The following is an 18858-nucleotide window of genomic DNA, read 5'->3' on the forward strand; positions in this document are numbered from 1 at the left end:
GGGTTCCACTCAGCCACTCAGTCTCTGGGGCACACAGCTCAAATCACCCTCAGGGCCAGTCAGCCACTGCTGGAGAGTTCCTTACAAAGCAGCTGCCTGCCATTCTTAATAAGTGCATGGCTTTTCACATGGCCGAACTTTCTAACCAGTCTGAAGACTATCCGAGTCTGGGTCAGATACGGCCCAACTCCTCCCTTCTCCAGGTGTAACCCACCACTGCAGTTTCTCTGGTGCCAGCATCCACAGTCCCAGTGGATGTATACTTCCTCTGTGTGTTTCCCACTTTGTCTCTATTCCCCCCAGCAACTTCCAGCATCCAGGTCCCTCCTGGTGCCGGCTGCTGCCATCCCTGCTCTGGTAGGGGAGGGAGCTGATGATCTAACTCTCCTCCCTATATCCTGCAGCAAGCATCAGTCTGGGGGCCACAGCAGCCTAGGGACCGATCCCAGGGACCTTATCATCCCAGCTCAATCTCCTCACCATCTGTTTTTCAGTGTCCTCTACAATTTTTGACCTCCAAACTTCATATAAGCTGGGATTCCGTTGGCAGTTCACTCCGTTTCTCAGAAGATTGGCTAGGAGTTCCAGCTGGACACAGGGAAAACTGGGCTCCGCTCCCACCTACCTCACCACCATCTTGTACCGGATAACTATTGCTAGTTGTTTTCTACTTGTTTCATCAGCTCTTTTTTTCTTTTCTTCTATTTTTTTTCTGTCTGCTTTGGAATGAGGTATTGGGTTTTTTTTGTTTGTTAAAGATTTTATTTATTTATTTTTAGAGAGGGGAAGGAAGAGAGAAAGAGAGAGAGAAACATCAATGTGTGGTTGCCTCTCACGGGGCCCACATTGGGGTCCTGTCCTACAACCCAGGCATGGGCCCTGACTGGGAATTGAACCTGCGATGCTTTGGTTCACAGCCTGTGCTCAATCCACTGAGCTATGCCAGATAGGGCTGTTTTGTGCGTGCGTGTGTGTGTGTGTGTGTGTGTGTGTGTGTGTGTTTTAATGATTTCCTTTTATCCCCACCATTGGCTTATTATTTTTACTTGTATTTATTTTTAAATATATTTTATTGATTATGCTATAACAGTTGTGCCATTTCCCCCCTTTATTCCACTCCACCCTTCACATCCCCTCCAACTTACATTCTCCCCCCTTAGTTCATGTCCACGGGTCGTACATATAAGTTCCTTGTCTTCTCCATTCCTATACCATTCTTAAAATACCCCTGTCTATTTCCCACCTACCATTTATGCTACTTATTCCCTTTAACTTTTCCCCCATTCCACCCCTCCCCTTCCCTGCTGATAACCCTCCTTGTGATCTCCATTTCTGTGATTCTGTTCCTGTCCTAGTTGTTGGCTTAGTTTGTTTTTATTTTGTTTTTAGGTTCTATTGTTGATAGTTTAAGTTTATTGTCATTTTACTGTTCATATTTTTGATCATCTTCTTTTTCTTAAATAAGTCCCCTTAACATTTCATATAATAAGGACTTGGTGATGATGAACTCCTTTAACTTGACCTTATCTGGGAAGCACCTTATCTTCCTTTCCACTGTAAATGATAGCTTTGCTGGATAGAGCAATCTTGGATGTAGGTCCTTGCCTTTCATGACTTGGAATACTTCTTCCCAGCCCCTTCTTGCCTGCAAGGTTTCTTTTGAGAAATCAGCTGATAGTCTTACGGGAACTCCTTTGTAGGTAGCTGTTTCCTTTTCTCTTGAGTAATGTAATTATGATGTGCCTTGGTGTGTGCTTCCTTGGATCCAGCTTCTTTGGGACTCTCTGAGCTTCCTGGACTTCTTGGAAGTCTTTTCCTTTGCCAGATTGGGGAAGTTCTCCTTCATTATTTCTTCAAATAAGTCTTCAATTTCTTCTCCTTCTGGCAATTGTATGATTCAGTTTTTGGAATGTTTAAAGTTGTACTGGAGGTTCCTAAGCCTCTCCTCAGAGTTCCTAAGAGTTTTTTGAATTCTTGTTTCTTCATTCTGTTCTGGTTGAATGTTTATTGCTTCCTTCTGGTCCAAACCATTGATTTTAGTCCAGATTTCCTTCCTCTCACTGTTAGTTCCCTGTACATTTTCCTTTATTTCACTTTTCCTAGCCTTCACTTTTTCCTCTATTTTTGTGACCATGCTCAACCATTTCTGTAAGCATCCTGATTACCAGTGTTTTGAAATGTACATCTGATAGGTTGGCTATCTCTTTGTTGCTTAGTTATATTTTTTATGGAGCTTTCATCTGTTCTTTATTTGGGGCCATTTTTTCTTCTAGGCATGCCTGTAAGGGGTGAAGACTTAGGTATTCACCAGGGTGGGGCAACCGTGTCACTGTGTTGTGGCCCTATATGTCAGAGGGTGTCAGAGGGGGAACATTGCTGCTTGTTCTGCTCTCTGCCACTACCCACAAGCAAATTGGGCCTTTCTGGTGCTGATTCCCAGGTAGGTGGTTTTGTGTCTATTCTAAGATTCTGTGGGTCTCTCCAACAAACTCTCCTATGAGGATGGGAGTTTCTCCCATCACTGCAATGCCCACAGGTTTTTTCAGTCAGAGGTTTCGAGCTTTATTTCCCCATGCTGGAACCCTGGGTTGTGCAGTCTGTCTTGTTCCCCAGTTGTTCCTCCCAGTTTATCCACAGGCAAATGTGGGACCACCCACTCTGCCAACCGCCACCTCGCTCACTCCTCCAGCTGCCTCCTTGCTGCAAGTCCTCTCCACCCAGCTGCCCATCTCCACCCCTCCCAGTGGTGTAGATGAATATTTCTTCTTTAACTCTTTGGTTGTTGGACTTCCATACAGTTCAATTTTTTGTCAGCTCTGGTTGTTGTTTGTTTTTAAATTTTTTGTTGTCCTTCTTTTGGTTGTGAGAGGAGGCACAGTGTATCTACCTATGCCTGCATCTTTGGCCAGAAGTCCTATTTTTACTTTTTTTTTTAAGGTTTTATTTATTTATTTTAGAGAGATGGGGAAAGGAGGGGAAAAGAGAGGGAGTGAAACATCAATGTATGGTTGCCTCTAACACACCCCATACTGGGGATATGGCCTACAACCCAGGCATGTGCCCTGACTGGAAATTAAACTGGCCTATTTTTACTTTTTGAAAAATTGTTTTACTAACTGCTCTGTAATTACATTTTAAATTACTATTTACTTTTAAATAATATACAGCTTCTTGTGTAGTGTAAGGACTTAACAGCACTGTATTCCCGATTCCTCCCATCTCTTGGTATATTGTCATACATCTTACTTCTTCATATGCTTTATATTCACGATATATTGCTACTGTTTTAGACAGTCAGTTATGTTTTAGAGTGATAAAAAAGAGAAATTTTACATTTACCTTCATTTTAGCCATTTCCATTGATCTTCACTTCTTTGGGTATATTCAGGGTTCTTTCTATCTGGTATCGTATTCCTTCTGCCTAAAGAATTTCCTTTTAATACTTTGTATAGTACATGTCTGCTGGTAATGGATTCTATTCTTTTGTCAAAAAAACAAGTTTTTCATTTTTTTAATAATCATGATTTTCTTTGGTGATATATAATTCATCTACCTTAAAATTCACCCTTTTAAAGTATTTAGTGTTTTTAGTTAATCCAAAATGCTAGGCAACCATTATCACTATCTAACTTCAGAACATTATTATCACCCCCTGAAAAACTCATTCCCATTATTAGTCACTGCTTGTAGCCAGCACCTGGCAACCAGTTTCTGCATTTTTTCAAAGATTTTATTTATTTATATTTAGAGAGAGGGTAAGAAGGCAGAAAAAGAGGGAGAGAAACATTGATATGTGAGAGAAACATCTATTGGTTGCCTCTTGCATACGCCCAGCTGGGGACCTGGCCCCAGGCATGTGCCCTGACCAGGAATCTAACCAGTGACTTTTTGGTTTGCTGGATGATGCCCAACCCACTGAGCCTCACCAGTCAGGGCACACTGTCTGCATTTTTGATAGGTATTTTTACTGTGTTTAGAATTTAGGGTTGTCAGTTTTGGGCATTTTCTTTCAGCACTTTAAAAAAGTACTTAATTATTTCTGGCTTTCATTGTCTCTTTTGAGAAGTCTACTGTAATTTTTGTGGCTTTTGTGCTTTTTTTCTGTTTGTGATGTGTACTTCTACCACAACTTCATTCCCCAATGCTTTTAAGATATATTTTTACAGATTTTCTCTTTGGTTTTCAGCAATTTAAATATGATATGTGTAGGGTGTATGTGTGTGTGTATGTGTTTGGCATGTTCTCTGAGCTTCTTGGAGTCCTTCATAATTTTTGGAAAATTCTCAGTCATTCAAATATTCCTTTGCCACATATTTTTTCTTTTTGGGGATTCTAAGTACGCATGTGTTAGGCAATTTGATATTGTTCATAGTTTTTGGATGTTCTCTTCTGTATGCTTCATTAATTTTTCTCCATGTTTTAGTCTGGAATTTTTATTGACCTGTGATTCTTTCTGATTATGCCCAAATTCCTTAACTGTTCATGCATGTAGTCTACATTTTCTACAAGAGCCTTTAACATATCAATTAACTTTAAATTCCCTGATATTTCAGCATTTGGGAAATATAATCTCTTGAACCTGATTCTGTTGATTTCTTTATCTCTTGGCAGTTGATTGGTTATTGTTGTTTGTTTGTTTTTGGTTTAGCTTTTTTTATGTGTGTTGTAATTTTTGATTGCCATAGTATGGATACCCTTATCCTTCTATTAGTCCATTAACATGTGAGACTGAGTGGATCTTGTCAGTGGAACTGGATTTGGATTTTGTATTTATGATTACCTTTGTTTGCCACTGGTTTTAATTTTCTCTGGTGTCACCTTGTGTTTATAGTAAGGGTTGATTTTCCAGAGGGTTTTCCTCAGTTGCTCTGCTCCCTTCAGCCATAGTATTTCTTTTGATCTTGTGCTTCAGAGAGGATCTTCCCATGCTCTCACCCCTTATCCAGAATTAGACTGCTGCTGCTTGTCACTTGGTGTCACCAATTTGAAGGGGAATGGAGAGTGTTCTCTCTTGTCTTCGTTCAGCCTCAGTGTTAGGCAAAACTGTACCACTAACTCTCATCCTTCCTCACTGATATTGCTCCTTCCCCAGGCGAGTAGAGGACTTTTTTCTTTTATCCTTCCCCAGCCTCAATGAGTCTTTATCTGTATCTTAAGGGTAATAGGGTTTATTACCCTTCCCCTGACTCTAAGGCTTTTATTCCTTAGAGCAGGGTTGTCAAACTCATTTTCACTGGGGGCCACATCAGCCTTGAGGTTGCTTTCAAAGGGCCAAATGTAATTTTAGTACTGTGTAAATGTAACTACTCCTTAACAGTTAAGCGAGAGTTTGGTGCTTCCACCAGGTAGAAACAAGGTGCCAGGCTGGATAAAACAAGGTGGAGGGCCAGAATCAGCCCATGGGCCTTGTGTTTGCCACCTGTGCCTTAAAGGAACAGTGATCAGGTAATGTTGCGCGTGGGTCACCGGCCAGCAGTGACCACGGCACACTGTGGATGGCTCGACAATACGCGAGAAAAAACACACATGCACAGAGACAAACTAGTTTCTGTGGGGAAGTAGGGACAGAATGGCCACCCCCCCTAGTGGGGAGCGCGCTGATTTACCGTCCATACCTGCTTTTATTAGGCTCATTTTGCATAATAACTCAGGTAACGTACAATACTCATTAGGGAAGTAAGGAATATAGGAAACAAAGAACTCTGCCAGTCTATTGAGTTGGGGGATCAAAGAGCTGTAAGGCTGAGGAACAAACTAGCTTCCTCCTAAGACCCTCCTCATTCAACTGAGAGCATTCTTGAACAAAGAAGGTTTCACAGTAATTTACATGTTCTTTCTTAGGCCTGATCACCCCGGGAAATCCGCACTTCCCAGTACCGAGCTGTACTTCCCCGTCATTGTTTCAGGCTTAGGTGGAGCGCAGGGAACTAAGGCCACCGAGAGATAAGGAGATTTTCTTCCGGACGCTGAGAACTCAGACTTTGTCAAAGCCGAGGAGTGAGGGTCCATCACCCCTCTTTTGCTGCAGCCCCCCCCCCAAGTCCTTCTTTTGGGGGGGCCTCCCAAAAGTGATCGTGCCTGGCTTGGGTTGTTCCCCCGTGGGGAATCTTACCCGTCTTTGGCTAACCGACCAAGCTTTTTGGGGTTCCGCAGCAGAAACAGCGTTCCTGCCAGGAAGATAAGCTTTTGTCTCCTTGCCGGCTCACGGTTCCAAGGGCGTTCCCTTAGCCTTAGCCTAGGCGGGGGTCTCAGTTTCTGATACCAGTCAGGGCGGTTCCCAACAAGGTAAAGCTTCATGCTTTTCCTGAAGCACCTCTTCTAGGAATGCACCAGCAAGGAAGGCTTTCTCTAGCCTCCTGCCTTGACCCCATTCTTTCCTGTGAACAACTGAGAGGTCTGTGGAGAAGAGTCTAAAAGCTGATGCAAATGCCCCTGATCTCTGTGGTTCCCAGGGATTCTATACTCTCAGGCTAGCCCACACTTTGCATTTAGCAATTCAATAATAATTTTATCTGATTTCTTATCTACTATATGAAGGACTTGCCTTCCTCATATTGCCACTGGTAAGCCGGTGCTTGTGTCTGATCTCCCTGTGGAGTCCCCTGTCTTTGCATGAAGTTCAGGCTAATTGGTTGCCCTGTTACCTCAGTTCTGTAATGAATTTAAGAAAAGTTATGATTTGATAGATTATCTAGCTTTTTGTCTTATTAAGGTGGAGGTAATACTCTTTCTAGCTTTCTGTATTCTAGGCCTTGAACTGAATCTCAAATGGCAAGTAGGAATTGACATGATAAGAAAGGGTGGGAAAGACATTGTGGATGGGGTAATGTTTTAGCAAGACAGTGGGAACAAAATTGCATGGTAGCTTCATTGACAAACAGCAGGTTCAGATTAACATTGTAAGTGAAAGCTAGAATGATGGGCCAGATCATAGAAAGCCTGAATGCCTAATGAAGGTATTAAAGTGTATTCTGAAAGCAACAGAAGAGCCCTAAATCTATATATATATATATAGCTTTGAATGGTATTTGCCACCAACCCTCTTTCCTTTAAAAGGCAGTTAATAATCATGGGCTATTACTTCTAAAATTATTGCAGTGCTCATAAGTCTGTAGTAGTGCCCAACTTGCATGTAGAAGGAAGCTGCCAAGTGTCTTATGTGCCCATGTAATTCTTCCAGCCTGGCAGCATTGGTGCTGCACACAGTCCTGAGGACTGGGAGAAAGTCTGGGACAACTGGAGGCCGCTAACAATGGCTGGGATCTTTGACTGCTGGGAGCCACCAGAGGGAGGAGACTGCCTGTATTCCTACACTATCATCACAGTGGATTCCTGCAAATGCTTGAGTGACATCCACCATAGGCAAGTCACACTTCTTATCCGTGGGTCCAAAAGGATTCATGGAATGGTTTTTCTCTTTGCTTTTAGATAGGTTACTTTTGGAATGTAAAGTTTCTATATGTACAAATTTAAACAGGTGGAAACTAAGACAGTTGCTTTGCAAAGTACAGTTAATAGTCAGTTTGTCTCCCTGTTCACCTAACCCAGAGGCTCCAAAGCTGTCTCTTGTGTGGTTGTATGTGCTCTTTTATTGTAGTTGACCCTTCATTTCTGTTGGCACATCAGTAGGTAGAATTGACTCTCAAGTTAACTGGCTCTCAAGAAGACTCTCAAGAAGACTGTGACCACAGTGAATGAGCCCTTGTGGGGTGCAGGGTTGGGAGTGCTGGCCCCAGAGCATGATGCACTTTAGCAGGGCTCTCATGCCCAACAAGCTCACCCTTTGGGTATGTTTTTCATGGTGCTAACTGGGTGCTCCTCTGGTGTTATCTGAAGCCAGCCACCAGGTGTGTTGGTTCTGGGGATTCTTGGGAGGGACTCTGATGCAGGCCAACATTAGTCACTGCCTGTGTCCAGCCTGGTAGGAGTTACAAAGTGATTTGCACTTGGTATCTGCCCATACTGGGCTTAAAGGATCCTAGAGTAGTTATGCTGTGAACCCAGGCTAGTGGCCACTAGTGCCAAGGTTTGGGTCACTTTGCAAGAGGTATAGGGCACACCAAGACCAGCTGCTGCTTGTAGAGGGTTTTTTTTTTTTAAGATTTTATTTATTTATTTTTAGAGAGAGGAGAAGAGAAGAAAAGAAAGATCAATGTGTGGTTGCCTCTCACACCTCCTCCCCCCACACTGGGGTCCTGGCCTGCAACCCAGGCATGTGCCCTGACTGGGAATCAAACTGGTGACCCTTTGGTTCGAAGGCTGGCACTCAATCCACTGAGCCACACCAGTCAGGGCAGGGGTTTATAGATTTGTGAGAGATTTTAGGGAAGTCTATGGCACAAGCCAGGCCTATGCATTGAGACAGTGTCTCAGAGAATAACCAGCATGGGGCAACAGCAGTGTTATCCAAGTTAGTAGAATCTCAGATTTGGCATGTGTGTAGCTATTTGAGATGAGGGCTCAAAAAGGAAAAATGTCATCTGCTGGCAATTTAGTCCCAGACATAGCTACCCCTCCAGCCCTCTCCTTGAAGTCAGACAGTTCAGTTCCTCTCTGTATGTCCTTGGTGCTTTCGAACTGCTGTCTCTTCTCTTGAGCTTAGGGCGAGTATTTATGAACAAGTGACTCTATGTGCAGGCCCTTTAAAGGGATACCTAGGTCTACAGCAGGCAGCCCCTCATCTCACCTGCACTGAGTTCCTGCTGATTCTTATAGCCAGCTGTTGCAGTGACTCCCTTTGCCAGCACTGCTTCTCAAAGGCTGAGAAGCCATGTGTGAGCCTGGGACCCTTTGCCCCTCAATGGGAACCTCCACAGTCGAGATATCCCTCCCTATTCTTAACCACTACACATGAGTGTGTGGCCTGCTCATTTCTACCCCTGTTGCCATTCTCGAGGTGGCTGCTTTATATCCTTAGTTATGGGAGTTCTTTATGTCCTTAATTATGGGAGTTCTTTATATTTTTAGATATGGGAGTTATAGTGTTCAGGTGGTTCTCAAGGGTGGTTGTTCTAAATTTAGTTATAATTTTGTCGTGTTGTGAAAGGAGGTGAACATGTTTACCTACTTCCTGTAAAATATTTTTTAAGTATGTTCAATATTTTTGAAATGAGAATAATGATTAAAATAGATGTTTATGCATTTGTCTCCTAAAATCAAGCACTCACCAATGAAGTGTGTACAATGCTCTGCATTGGTCTAGGACAGGGATGTCAAACTCATTTTCACTGGGGGTCACATCAGCCTTGCAGTTGTCTTCAAAGAGCCAAATACAATTTTAGGACTGTATAAATGTAACTACTCCTGAATAGTTAAGCGAGAGCTCGGTGCTGCCACCAGGTAGAAACAAGGTGCTGAGTTGTATAAAACAAGGTGGAGGGCCAGATTTGGGCCACGGGGCCTTGTGTTTGCCACCTATGATCTAGGACATAAAACTGGAAGCCAAACAAAGGATCTTTTTTAACATCTTCCTGGGTACCAGGAGTCATCTTACAGCCTCTTTGCTTTCAGAGGCATAGGTTCCTTTTGTTCAGAATTGTGTGAGTAAATCTTGCTTACTGTAAATCTGTCATAGGATATAAGGCTGGAGATTATTGTTGATAGACAAGTTTTCCAGAATCTATTTCTCCTTTAATTCTAGGCTGGTGCATCATAGAAAAGTAACCAGTTTGCTAATGTGTGCACTGGAGTGTACTGGATCCACTCATAATTACTATTCACTGCCTTTGCCATAAAACTTTATAAATTGGCTCTCCTAGTGTTGAATTTTGTGCCCTGTTAAGTCAGAGAGCATATGGCAGCAATCAGTATGTGAGGCACAGAGAGAGGGCAAGCTTCTCCTTGTGGTGATTTGTGCTATCAGCTGATTCAAGTCTCTCTCCTTTCTCTCCCTACCCTCACTCTGCCTCTTCTAACCAATATCTTGACCTCACTGGCTAGGATGCCCGCCATATTAGATGGAGAGGAAGCAGTCTCTAAATGGCTTGACTTTGGTAAAATCTCAACTCAAGAAGCTCTGAAGTTAATCCACCCCACAGAGAACATCATCTTCCATCCCGTCTCTCATGTGGTGAACAACTCCCGAAACAACACTCCTGAGTGTCTGATTCCTGTGGACTTACTGGTCAAAAAGGTAGGGGCATGTAACTTTGACAGTCCTTTTTGAGTTTTCTTCTGTCAGTTTAGCATTTTCTTTTAGGATATGGCCTTTTACAATCATAGCTTTCATTTAAACCACTCAAAACTCATACTCCTTTGTTATGGCAAAGGTGAGCAGAGCAGTGATTCAAAGCTGGCTGCTATGCCCTGGTTGTTGTGGCTCAGTTGGTTGGAGCATTGTCCAGTACACCAAAATGTCGTGGGTTCAATTCCCAGTCTGGGCACATACCTAGGTTGCAGGTTCGTATGGGAGACAGCCAATCGATGTGTCTCTCTCTCTCCCCCTTCCCCTCTCTCTAAAATCAATAAAAAATATCCTTGGATGAGGATTAAAAAAAAAAGCTGGCTATAACTCAGAGTCCTCAGGAGACCTCTTTTTGAAATGTAAATGCCAGGCTCTATCTAGACATACTAAGTTGATCAGTATTCAGGAGTGAGCCTGGACTTTTCTATCATTGAGAATCTCTTGGCGAGTCTGGTAATAAATCAAGTTTGGGGACTCCTAATGTAGAGGGTGACTGTGAGAAAACCAAAGGGGCCCTTGACCGTAATTGCATCTCTGCCTATAACCAACTGTGTTATTTTTTAAAAAGATTTATTTATTTATTTTTAGAGAGGGGAAGGAAGGGAGAAAGAGAGGGAAAGAAATATCAGTGTGTGGTTGCCTCTCGCACACCCCCTACTGGGGACCTGGCCTACAACCCAAGCATGTGCCCTGACTGGGAATTGAACCAGCAATCCTTTGGTTTGCAGGCTGGCACTCAATCCACTGAACCACACCAGCCAGGGCCAACTGTGTTATTTTTGATGTCTCTTCTCTGTAGCTCTGCTTTCCCAACCACCAGATAGAGAAGTTCTAATCCTTGTTCTGCTTCAGGACAATTTGAGAACATTTCTGCCAAAAACTTTAACTTCTTAGAATTGGTAAGGATCCTGAAGATGTATTTTGAAGGGAAGTTAAACAAGCATTTGCATCTGTACTGGGGAGGGGAGCTCCAGAGCAAAACACTGGCCCCTACTGACATTCAGGGATAAACATTTAGGAGTCACACTGTTTTTAGGTGTCATAGAGGGATCTGAAGTAGGACATAGCTCTGAGTATGCCAAGATCAGGCATCTTAGAATGCCTGTGCAGTGTTAAGGAAAATGATTACAAGAACAGCTATCCCCCACCCCTATTTTTAAGTTTTTTAAGTTTTCACACCCACAGTCAGTGTCATCTTTTTTTTTTTTTTGCTCTAATTTCTCTGCAAACTCCTGCAACTCTGATACTTTTTTTTTATTAGATGTCTCAAAAAATCATTCATTGTACACTAGACACTGCCCCATTGCAGGCATGGTCTTTACCTCAATTTACATTCTGGAGAGGTGGCATTATGTGGATTCAGAAACCTCAGTTTAGGGTGGGGTTGTGGGTAAGAGAAGTAGAAGAGAAGTTCCAGGCAAGAAGAGGCTATACAGAGGGGCTGGCTGCATGGCAGGGAAACAGCCTATTCAACCTTAGGCTGAATCCCTAATTATGGAGGCTGTTTGAAGCCTATCTCCCCTGCCTCACATCCTAACTCTCTGCCTGGTTACTAAATTATATTCTTTTCCCTGAGAATGCGTCATTCTCTGTATGTTTGAATGCCTGTCAGTGCTCTTCTCTGAATGGCCCCACATACCTCCGTGAAGCTTTTTCTGAGAGCTACCCCCTACCCTTTGTACCCCTTGGAGCACACTCAGTTGCTCATTTCTTGCTTCTCCTGACTAATAAGCCCTATCTGGTCTTCAGTAACATTTTCTAGTAGGGAAAGAGGCATCAGTACCTCGTGCCCCTTGGAGTTGTCCTTTTCCCAAAAGCTTAAGCTGAATGGGTTGAGCTTTTTTTGTCTTTTTCCTAGGAGCTGAAGGCAAGTTGCAGCAGCCAGAAGATGTTGCAGTGGCTGGCCACAAAGTCACCCAAAAAGGAAAACCCCAAAACATCCCAAAAAGCAGAGTCAGATGTGCCCCAATGGTCCAGCCAGTTCCTGCAGAAGAGCCCATTCCCCACCAAGAGAGGCAGTGCTAGACTCCTGGAGCAATGGCTGAAGAAGGAGGAAGAGGAGGAGCCAATGGCCAAGAGGCCTCACAGCCAATAATGCAGGGCTTTGAGAGATCAAGGTCATGGTTTGCTGCACTGAATACTATTGCTGATGACAGATTCTTGCATTGTATGTATGAATTTGCTTTGGGAGGAGGTAGCACGGTGTTAGTTAACAGCTGTGGGTTTATGGGGGAGTGGCTATTCTGGCTGTGACCAGGAACCCACAATGGGGCAGCCTGGGAATGGGAGGGTCCCCCTCCATCAATTCATAGGGGTTCATTATGCCTGCTGTCTTTTCTTGGTAGGACTGGTTGGAGCCTTCCCTCAAAGCCTGACCCTGCTGGCAGGCAGTTCTTAGCACCAACCTTACCTGGTGCTGCTAGTAAAAGGCCATTTTCTACTCAGCCTTTGGACTCTTTCTGTCTTTTGGAATTAAGTTCTTAATATGTATTTTTTCTGATTAAATTATATTTGATAAACTGTCTGTATTTCAGAAAATGCTATCAGTGGGGTTAGTTTTGGATCTTACTATTTTGGGCTTTCTGTGGACAAAACTGTTTTGGGAAAAATAAAAAAGACTAGGTGGAGAGTTCTTTGTTGAGTCCCTTTTCTCTCAATCTTGGAAGTTGTCTGAATCCTATAGCTTAAAACCTACCTGAATGCATGCCTGCCAAATACAGGGAGCTGGGGGTAGAACGGGGTACAGAGGCCAAAACCCTGTCCTTACACTGGGAACTAGAGTCTGCGTGAGGAGAAATTCCAAAGTCCCAGCCCTTCAAGCCCTATGCAGATCCCCAGCCTCTGGGTAGAGCAGGGCACAGAGGATGACTTGGTCTTGTGGCGCAAGTGGGAGCTGGCCGTCTGTCTGTCCCAGCCTGGTCAGAGACCCTATGATTTGTTCTGTAAGCTACTCCTTGGCACTGAATCACTTTATAGTTAGTTAGTTAGTTAGTTAGTTAGTTAGTTAGTTAGTTAGTTATTTGGGGTAGTTATCTATTGTCCCTCTGTCACCCAGATCATTAATTCCATGAAAGCAGAGACCGCTTTTTCACAGTTTTGTTTTCCTAATGTTAACTGTAGATGTGCAAATATTTGTTAAATGAATGTGAGCAGTTACTACATGTCCTGCCCTGTGCTAGGCATGGAGCCATAGGAGCCACTAGATGCCACACCTGTCAATTAAGCACACATGTGAGTGCAAGTATATGTGCCCCCCAATCAGGCTGTGTTTTGCCAGGAGAGAGCCTTCCTGAGTGATTCACTTTTAACTGTTTGGAACATTCAGGCCCTGCAGAATGCTGTCCTGTGCCGCTGTGTGGAAGCAGGTCCTGAGCCAAGTGGAGGGGCAGACTGTACCACCACCACGAGATCTCTGGAGGGGCTCTGGCTGAAGCCCTATGCAAATCAGGGGTCAGTGTCCTCACCAATCAGAGGGCAGTTCCAGCACCTCCTGGCAGGGTTGAAGGGAGGGAGGTCTCTGCTTCCAACACTTGCAGTGACTTCCACCTACCGTGCCTTGTCTCTAAATTTATCTTTAGATCACCATTCTAGGTGAGGAGGTGAGATCACCCTGGTGGTGGTTTGTACTCAAGAACCTTTCACTGAAGGTCAGGGGTGCTTTGCTCTGTGGCCTTCAGTTTTCTTTGAACTGATTTGATGATTTGGAGGTTTTACTGAGAGACTTTAAAAATACATATAACTTACCAGCAGGTTGACTGTTAGGACTTTTGTCATATTTGCTTCAGGTTTAATAAAACAATAGAAATGAGATTCCCTTTATTTTTCATTACTATCTTCCCACTGTCAGGGTTGTAAGTCAGTTTGGCAGGGTCTTTTCATTTTAATTAGAAGGAACAGAATGTCCTCAGCAGTGTGTTCTTTTCATTTAAGTTTTTATACTTTTACATAAGTGTGATGTTAAAAGCATATTCTTATATCTGAGAACATATTTTGTGATTTCAGGTTTACATAAATGGTATCTTGGACATTTCATTCTGCAATTTTCTACCTGGGTCATCAGCTTTACTAGGTATTGCCAATTGTTCTCCAAATTTTCACTTATTTCATGAGCATGTGAATCCCTATTTTCCCACCTTTTGCAAATACTTAATCTTGCTTAACAGACCAATGGAGCATCTAATCCTGTTCTTTGTTTTTTAAGAACAAGTCTCAGGAACAAACAGGACAGCCTTTACCTCCCTGTCTGGATATAGCCAAGTCAGACTGGGCCTGAGGTTTTCTGGGGCAATTGGGACTGTCTGGCCCCTGGACAGGGCTCCCAGATGGCAGTCCGTCTTCACCCTCTGATTCTATGGGTGAGGTGACCAGGCTTGATTCTAGGCCTAATTTAGGGGACTCTTTCCTGCTTTGTAGTTTCAGAGGAGGCAGAAGCACCCCAGTATTCCAGGTTTTAATAGACAAGTATCTGCCCTCCACTCCTGCCTGCAGTACATCTGTATACATCTGGTGCAAAGCTTATGTGCCTAAAAGCCCAACCCTGCTTTGTACAGGACAGACCCAGGCAAGGGAGGGGTTCGACCAAGGCCAGTTTGGCCTAGATATGTTAAGGAGAAATAGAAGGGGTTCATGATTTGGGAGGAGTGTTTAAGCTTAGTTTGGACAAGATTCTGCTTGTTGATGGGAAAGCCCACAGGGCAGGTTGGCAGTGGGCACCCAAGAAAGTAATGGGTGGCTTCAGACTCCTACCCACCTGGGCCTGTGCACCCTCCATCTTCTCAATCTGAGGAAGGATCAAATGATAAAAAAAGTGGAACCTCCTTCCTTGGGGAAAGGAGCTTTGGCTTAGGCTGTATAGGAGGGTTCCTAGTACATGTAAAACTGAGCAAGTCCTTTGTTTCCCCATCTCTAAGTCAGGAGAGTGGGCGCTCACAATTGAACTCCCAGGAACCCAAAAGAACAGGTGCTGGTGTTGAAGACCCAGAATCTACCTTTGGGCTAGTGTTCCTCATGTGGAGATGGATCAAGGACCCCCCTTATTTCCCAGGACTCCAGAGAGGAGAGGCATGCTGCAGGCTCTATGGGCAAAACTCCCAGTGGGAGGCAGAAGCTAGGACGCTTTGGAGGAGCTGGGGTATCAGTGAAAGGAGTTGGACAATCAAGCTAAACAACACAAAAAGTTCTAAATGGCAGCCCTGATATGGAGATAGTCACAAGACAGACAGGAGCTGGGAGAGAGGCAAGATAAGGTAGGTGAGAAAAGGGGCCTCTGGAAGTATGTATGTGCAGGGTGCATTGAGCAAGGGTATTGGAGAGGTTGTTAACGTTGGTGCAGAACCTCAGGACCAGAAGGCTGGGTCTTCGGCTTTTACTCTATGTCATTCTTTGTCTCAGTCTCCTTCAGAACACCATCATCCAGGGCTTCTTGTGAAGCAACCAGAAAGGCCTTCACAGAAGATCAAGTTGAATGATCTCAAATGGGAGACTGCAGGTCACATTGGGCTCACACATGATTTTGTTTGGCCCACAGAGTACTTACTCTTAATTGTTGAAAAATACACATAACATAAACTTTACCACCTTAACTCTTTTTAAAATGTACAGTTCAATAATGTTAAGTGTGTTCACATTGTTGTGCAACCAATCTCCAGAACTTTTTCATCTTGCAAAACTGAAACTTTACCTGTTAAACACTAACTCTCTATTTCTCCCTATCTCCAGCCCTAGAAACCACCATTTGACTTTATATCTCTATTAATTTGATTAGATATTTCATATAAGTGAATCATACATTATTTGTCTTTTTGTGTCTGGTTTATTTCAGTTAGCATATTGTTCTCAGGATTCATCCATATTATAGCTTATGTCAGATTTCCTTCCTTTTTTTTTTTTAATCCTCACTCCAGGATATGTTTTTTTATTTTTTTAGAGAGAGAAATATCACTGTAAGAGAGAAACATTGATTATTTGCCTCCTGTATGTACCCTGACCAGGGATCGAACCTGCAAACTAGATGTATGCCCTGACTGGGAATTGGACCCACAATCTTTTGGTGTATGGAACGACATTCCAATCAACTGAGCCACCTGGCCAGGGCAGAATTTCCATCCTTTTTAGGGCTGAATAATATTCCATTGTAAGGCTAGACCACATGTTGTTTATCCATTCATCCCTCATTGGACACTTGGGGTACTTCTACCTTTTGGCTATTGTGAATAATGCTGCCATGAACATAGGTGATCAGGTAACTCTTTGAGACCCTCCTTTCAATTCTTTTGGGTATATATCTAGAAATGGAATTGCTTGATCATATGGTAATTCTATGTTTAATTTTTTGAGAAACCACCATAATGTTTTCCACATCTGTACAATCTTACATTGCTACCAGCAGTGGACAAGGTTTCCAATTTCTCCACATCCTCACCATTTGTTTTGTTCTGGTTTCTCTTTTATAGTAGCCAACCTAATAGGTATGAAAGAGAATATTTTGTTTTTTAAGCCCACATTTTAAAAGTGGGAGGTTCCACACACACAAAATGTTTATAATTTCCATATAAAAAATTCTGAGAGGTACTTGAGATGACTGAGCCTCATGTGGGACCACTGCCATGCTAAAGCATACTATTCATGCCTTTCTAAATGGCCCAGGCCTTTCCCCTTGCCTCTGGAGATGGGACTTTAAACATTTCATGAGGTGCTTCTGACACAGTCTGAAAAAATGAGAAGCTCTTGCCATACTAAGCCACATACTGCCTGGCAACAATCAGCAAGACTGGATGATTACTGTCCCAATTCAGGTGGAGTCGGTGTCTTCCAGATGACTAGACTGTGCTGTCTGGCTTGGTACCTTTGCACCTCTGAGTATGAGACCCTGGTCTAGTCTCTTCTCACCCTCGTCACACACACACCCATTTTATAATGGGGAACTGTTATGGCCTTGTCAACTCATCTAAGCTAACTACATTTTCCAGAATTCCCACACTTTATGTTTCTTGTTAGTGTGGGCTACAAGGCAGATACTTGCCAGATTTGGAAGGAAGCAACTATTTTGATTGCTGATCTGCTGATGTACCTTCCTGGTGTGAAGCAGCATCTAGGCCTTCATTTTTTTTTACTCCTCAACCAATTGTGTGCATGGTTAGCTCTGTGATGAAGGGCCTCAGCTTCTGCAGAATACCCTCATCACCAAGGTATTCAGAGACAGTAATAACAGTCCATCCTAAGATTCCAGTTTTTGCTAGTGAGTTTCAGCCTGCTCATGATCTTCACCTGACTGAGCACCTCAAGCTGCAGCATCAGTCACAGAGATTTGGCCTTACAGAAGTTGTTTATTCAGTCTCACAACTGTGCAGGGCAGTTCCCTGTAGCAATCAAATACTACATAGGTGTGTGCCTATATCCCTTCTGGTTCTGCTTCTCCATTGAACTCCAACTGATATGGGAACCTGAAGCTCCACTAACTATTCCTGACTCATGATCTGTCAGTTGACTCACTGCTTTTACCATTCCCCAAACTCAGGAGCTTTTTCCAATCCTGGGGACCTGTGCTAGTGCTACTCCAGCCTGGAGTGTCCCTACCCAGAAGTTGCTGATTTATTCTCCTCCTGCTGCACGTGGCTAAGCTCCTCCAGGACAGGCAGCAAGTCTGATAAGTCTGCCAAGTGTCACTGCCTTCATTTTTCAAGTGTATGTGGCCCCAATAGCATTTGCTGCTTCATGACTAGTGGAGCTGCCTCTGGCCACATCATCCAAGGTCTGATACCTGGGACACTGAGATTTCAGTACCCTTGTGCTCAGTGCTCAGACCTTCCAACAGGTCTTGTGTTCAGCACTACGCCCTGTCATGGTAGAAGAGTTTCACCTAGGTTGGTCTACAACAGTTAATTGGATGAATTACTGAAGCTGCACAGCCTGGAAAGGGGCTTTTCCAGTACCGGCAGAGCTGCCCTCCAGCCACAAAGTTGGATCTAGGGACCCAGAAACTAGACCTTAGGAGGTTCAGTGGCAGGTGGGGTAACCAAAGGACAGAGCACTACCTCTAGGGGTACGCAAGGGTTGGGGGCAGGAAAACTTTGGCCAGAGGCAGTATGTTCAGACTCTCTCTGGTTAGCAGATGAGTAAAAGAAATCTTTCTTGGCTCTACTTACAGACAAAGAAACTGAAGCTTGGGGAGAACAGTCTTTCCCAAGACCAGAAGACCATAGGGGAGATAGGCCCAAAATACTGACCTTAGCCTCCAGGACCTGGTCCCATTAGATCTACCTGTCTGATGCAGTGGATGCTAAGAGGTGCACCACCAGCCTGAGCCATTGCTACATATTTTGTCCTTTGCCTCCTCACTGCACTTGAGTCACCTCCCCCACGAAGCCCTCTTCCTGGGCCTTGCAGTATAATGTGCCTTCAATGTTCATCTGGAATTGAGGCTCCGTGAAACCAAGTCCAAGAGACACATGGTGTATCCTGGGCTTCCCAGCTCCATACAGGAGGTGAATGTGGTGTCAAGGCAGAAAAGGAGCCTCCCACTCTCAGCACCCACACCAGTAAGATGAATTTTTTAAAAAGATTTTATTTATTTTTAGAGAGGGAAGGGAAGGAGAGAGAGAGAGAGAGAGAAACATCAATGTGCAGTTGCTGGGGGTCATGGCCTGCAACCCAGGCATGTACCCTGGTTGGGAATC

At 43.8% G+C, this 18858-nt stretch overlaps 1 protein-coding gene across 3 annotated transcripts in view; it reads left to right on the plus strand.

Annotated features, from left to right (window-relative positions):
• HMCES (5-hydroxymethylcytosine binding, ES cell specific) overlaps nucleotides 1–12812 on the plus strand; it is a 32515-nt gene extending 19703 nt beyond the window's left edge. For all 3 annotated transcript variants that reach the window (XM_045850457.1, XM_045850458.1, XM_045850456.1), the window contains exons 5-7: nucleotides 7181–7362; nucleotides 9940–10132; nucleotides 12042–12812. In XM_045850457.1, the coding sequence (XP_045706413.1) occupies nucleotides 7181–7362; nucleotides 9940–10132; nucleotides 12042–12278 (612 nt within the window). In that variant the 3' untranslated portion in view covers nucleotides 12279–12812. The remainder of the gene's footprint in view (nucleotides 1–7180; nucleotides 7363–9939; nucleotides 10133–12041) is intronic.
• The last annotated feature ends 6046 nt before the right edge of the window (nucleotides 12813–18858 follow it).

The sequence above is a fragment of the Phyllostomus hastatus genome, unplaced genomic scaffold (assembly GCF_019186645.2).
Source record: "Phyllostomus hastatus isolate PE091 unplaced genomic scaffold, TTU_PhHast_1.1 phas_contig_80, whole genome shotgun sequence".
Taxonomy (NCBI): Eukaryota; Metazoa; Chordata; class Mammalia; order Chiroptera; family Phyllostomidae; genus Phyllostomus; species Phyllostomus hastatus.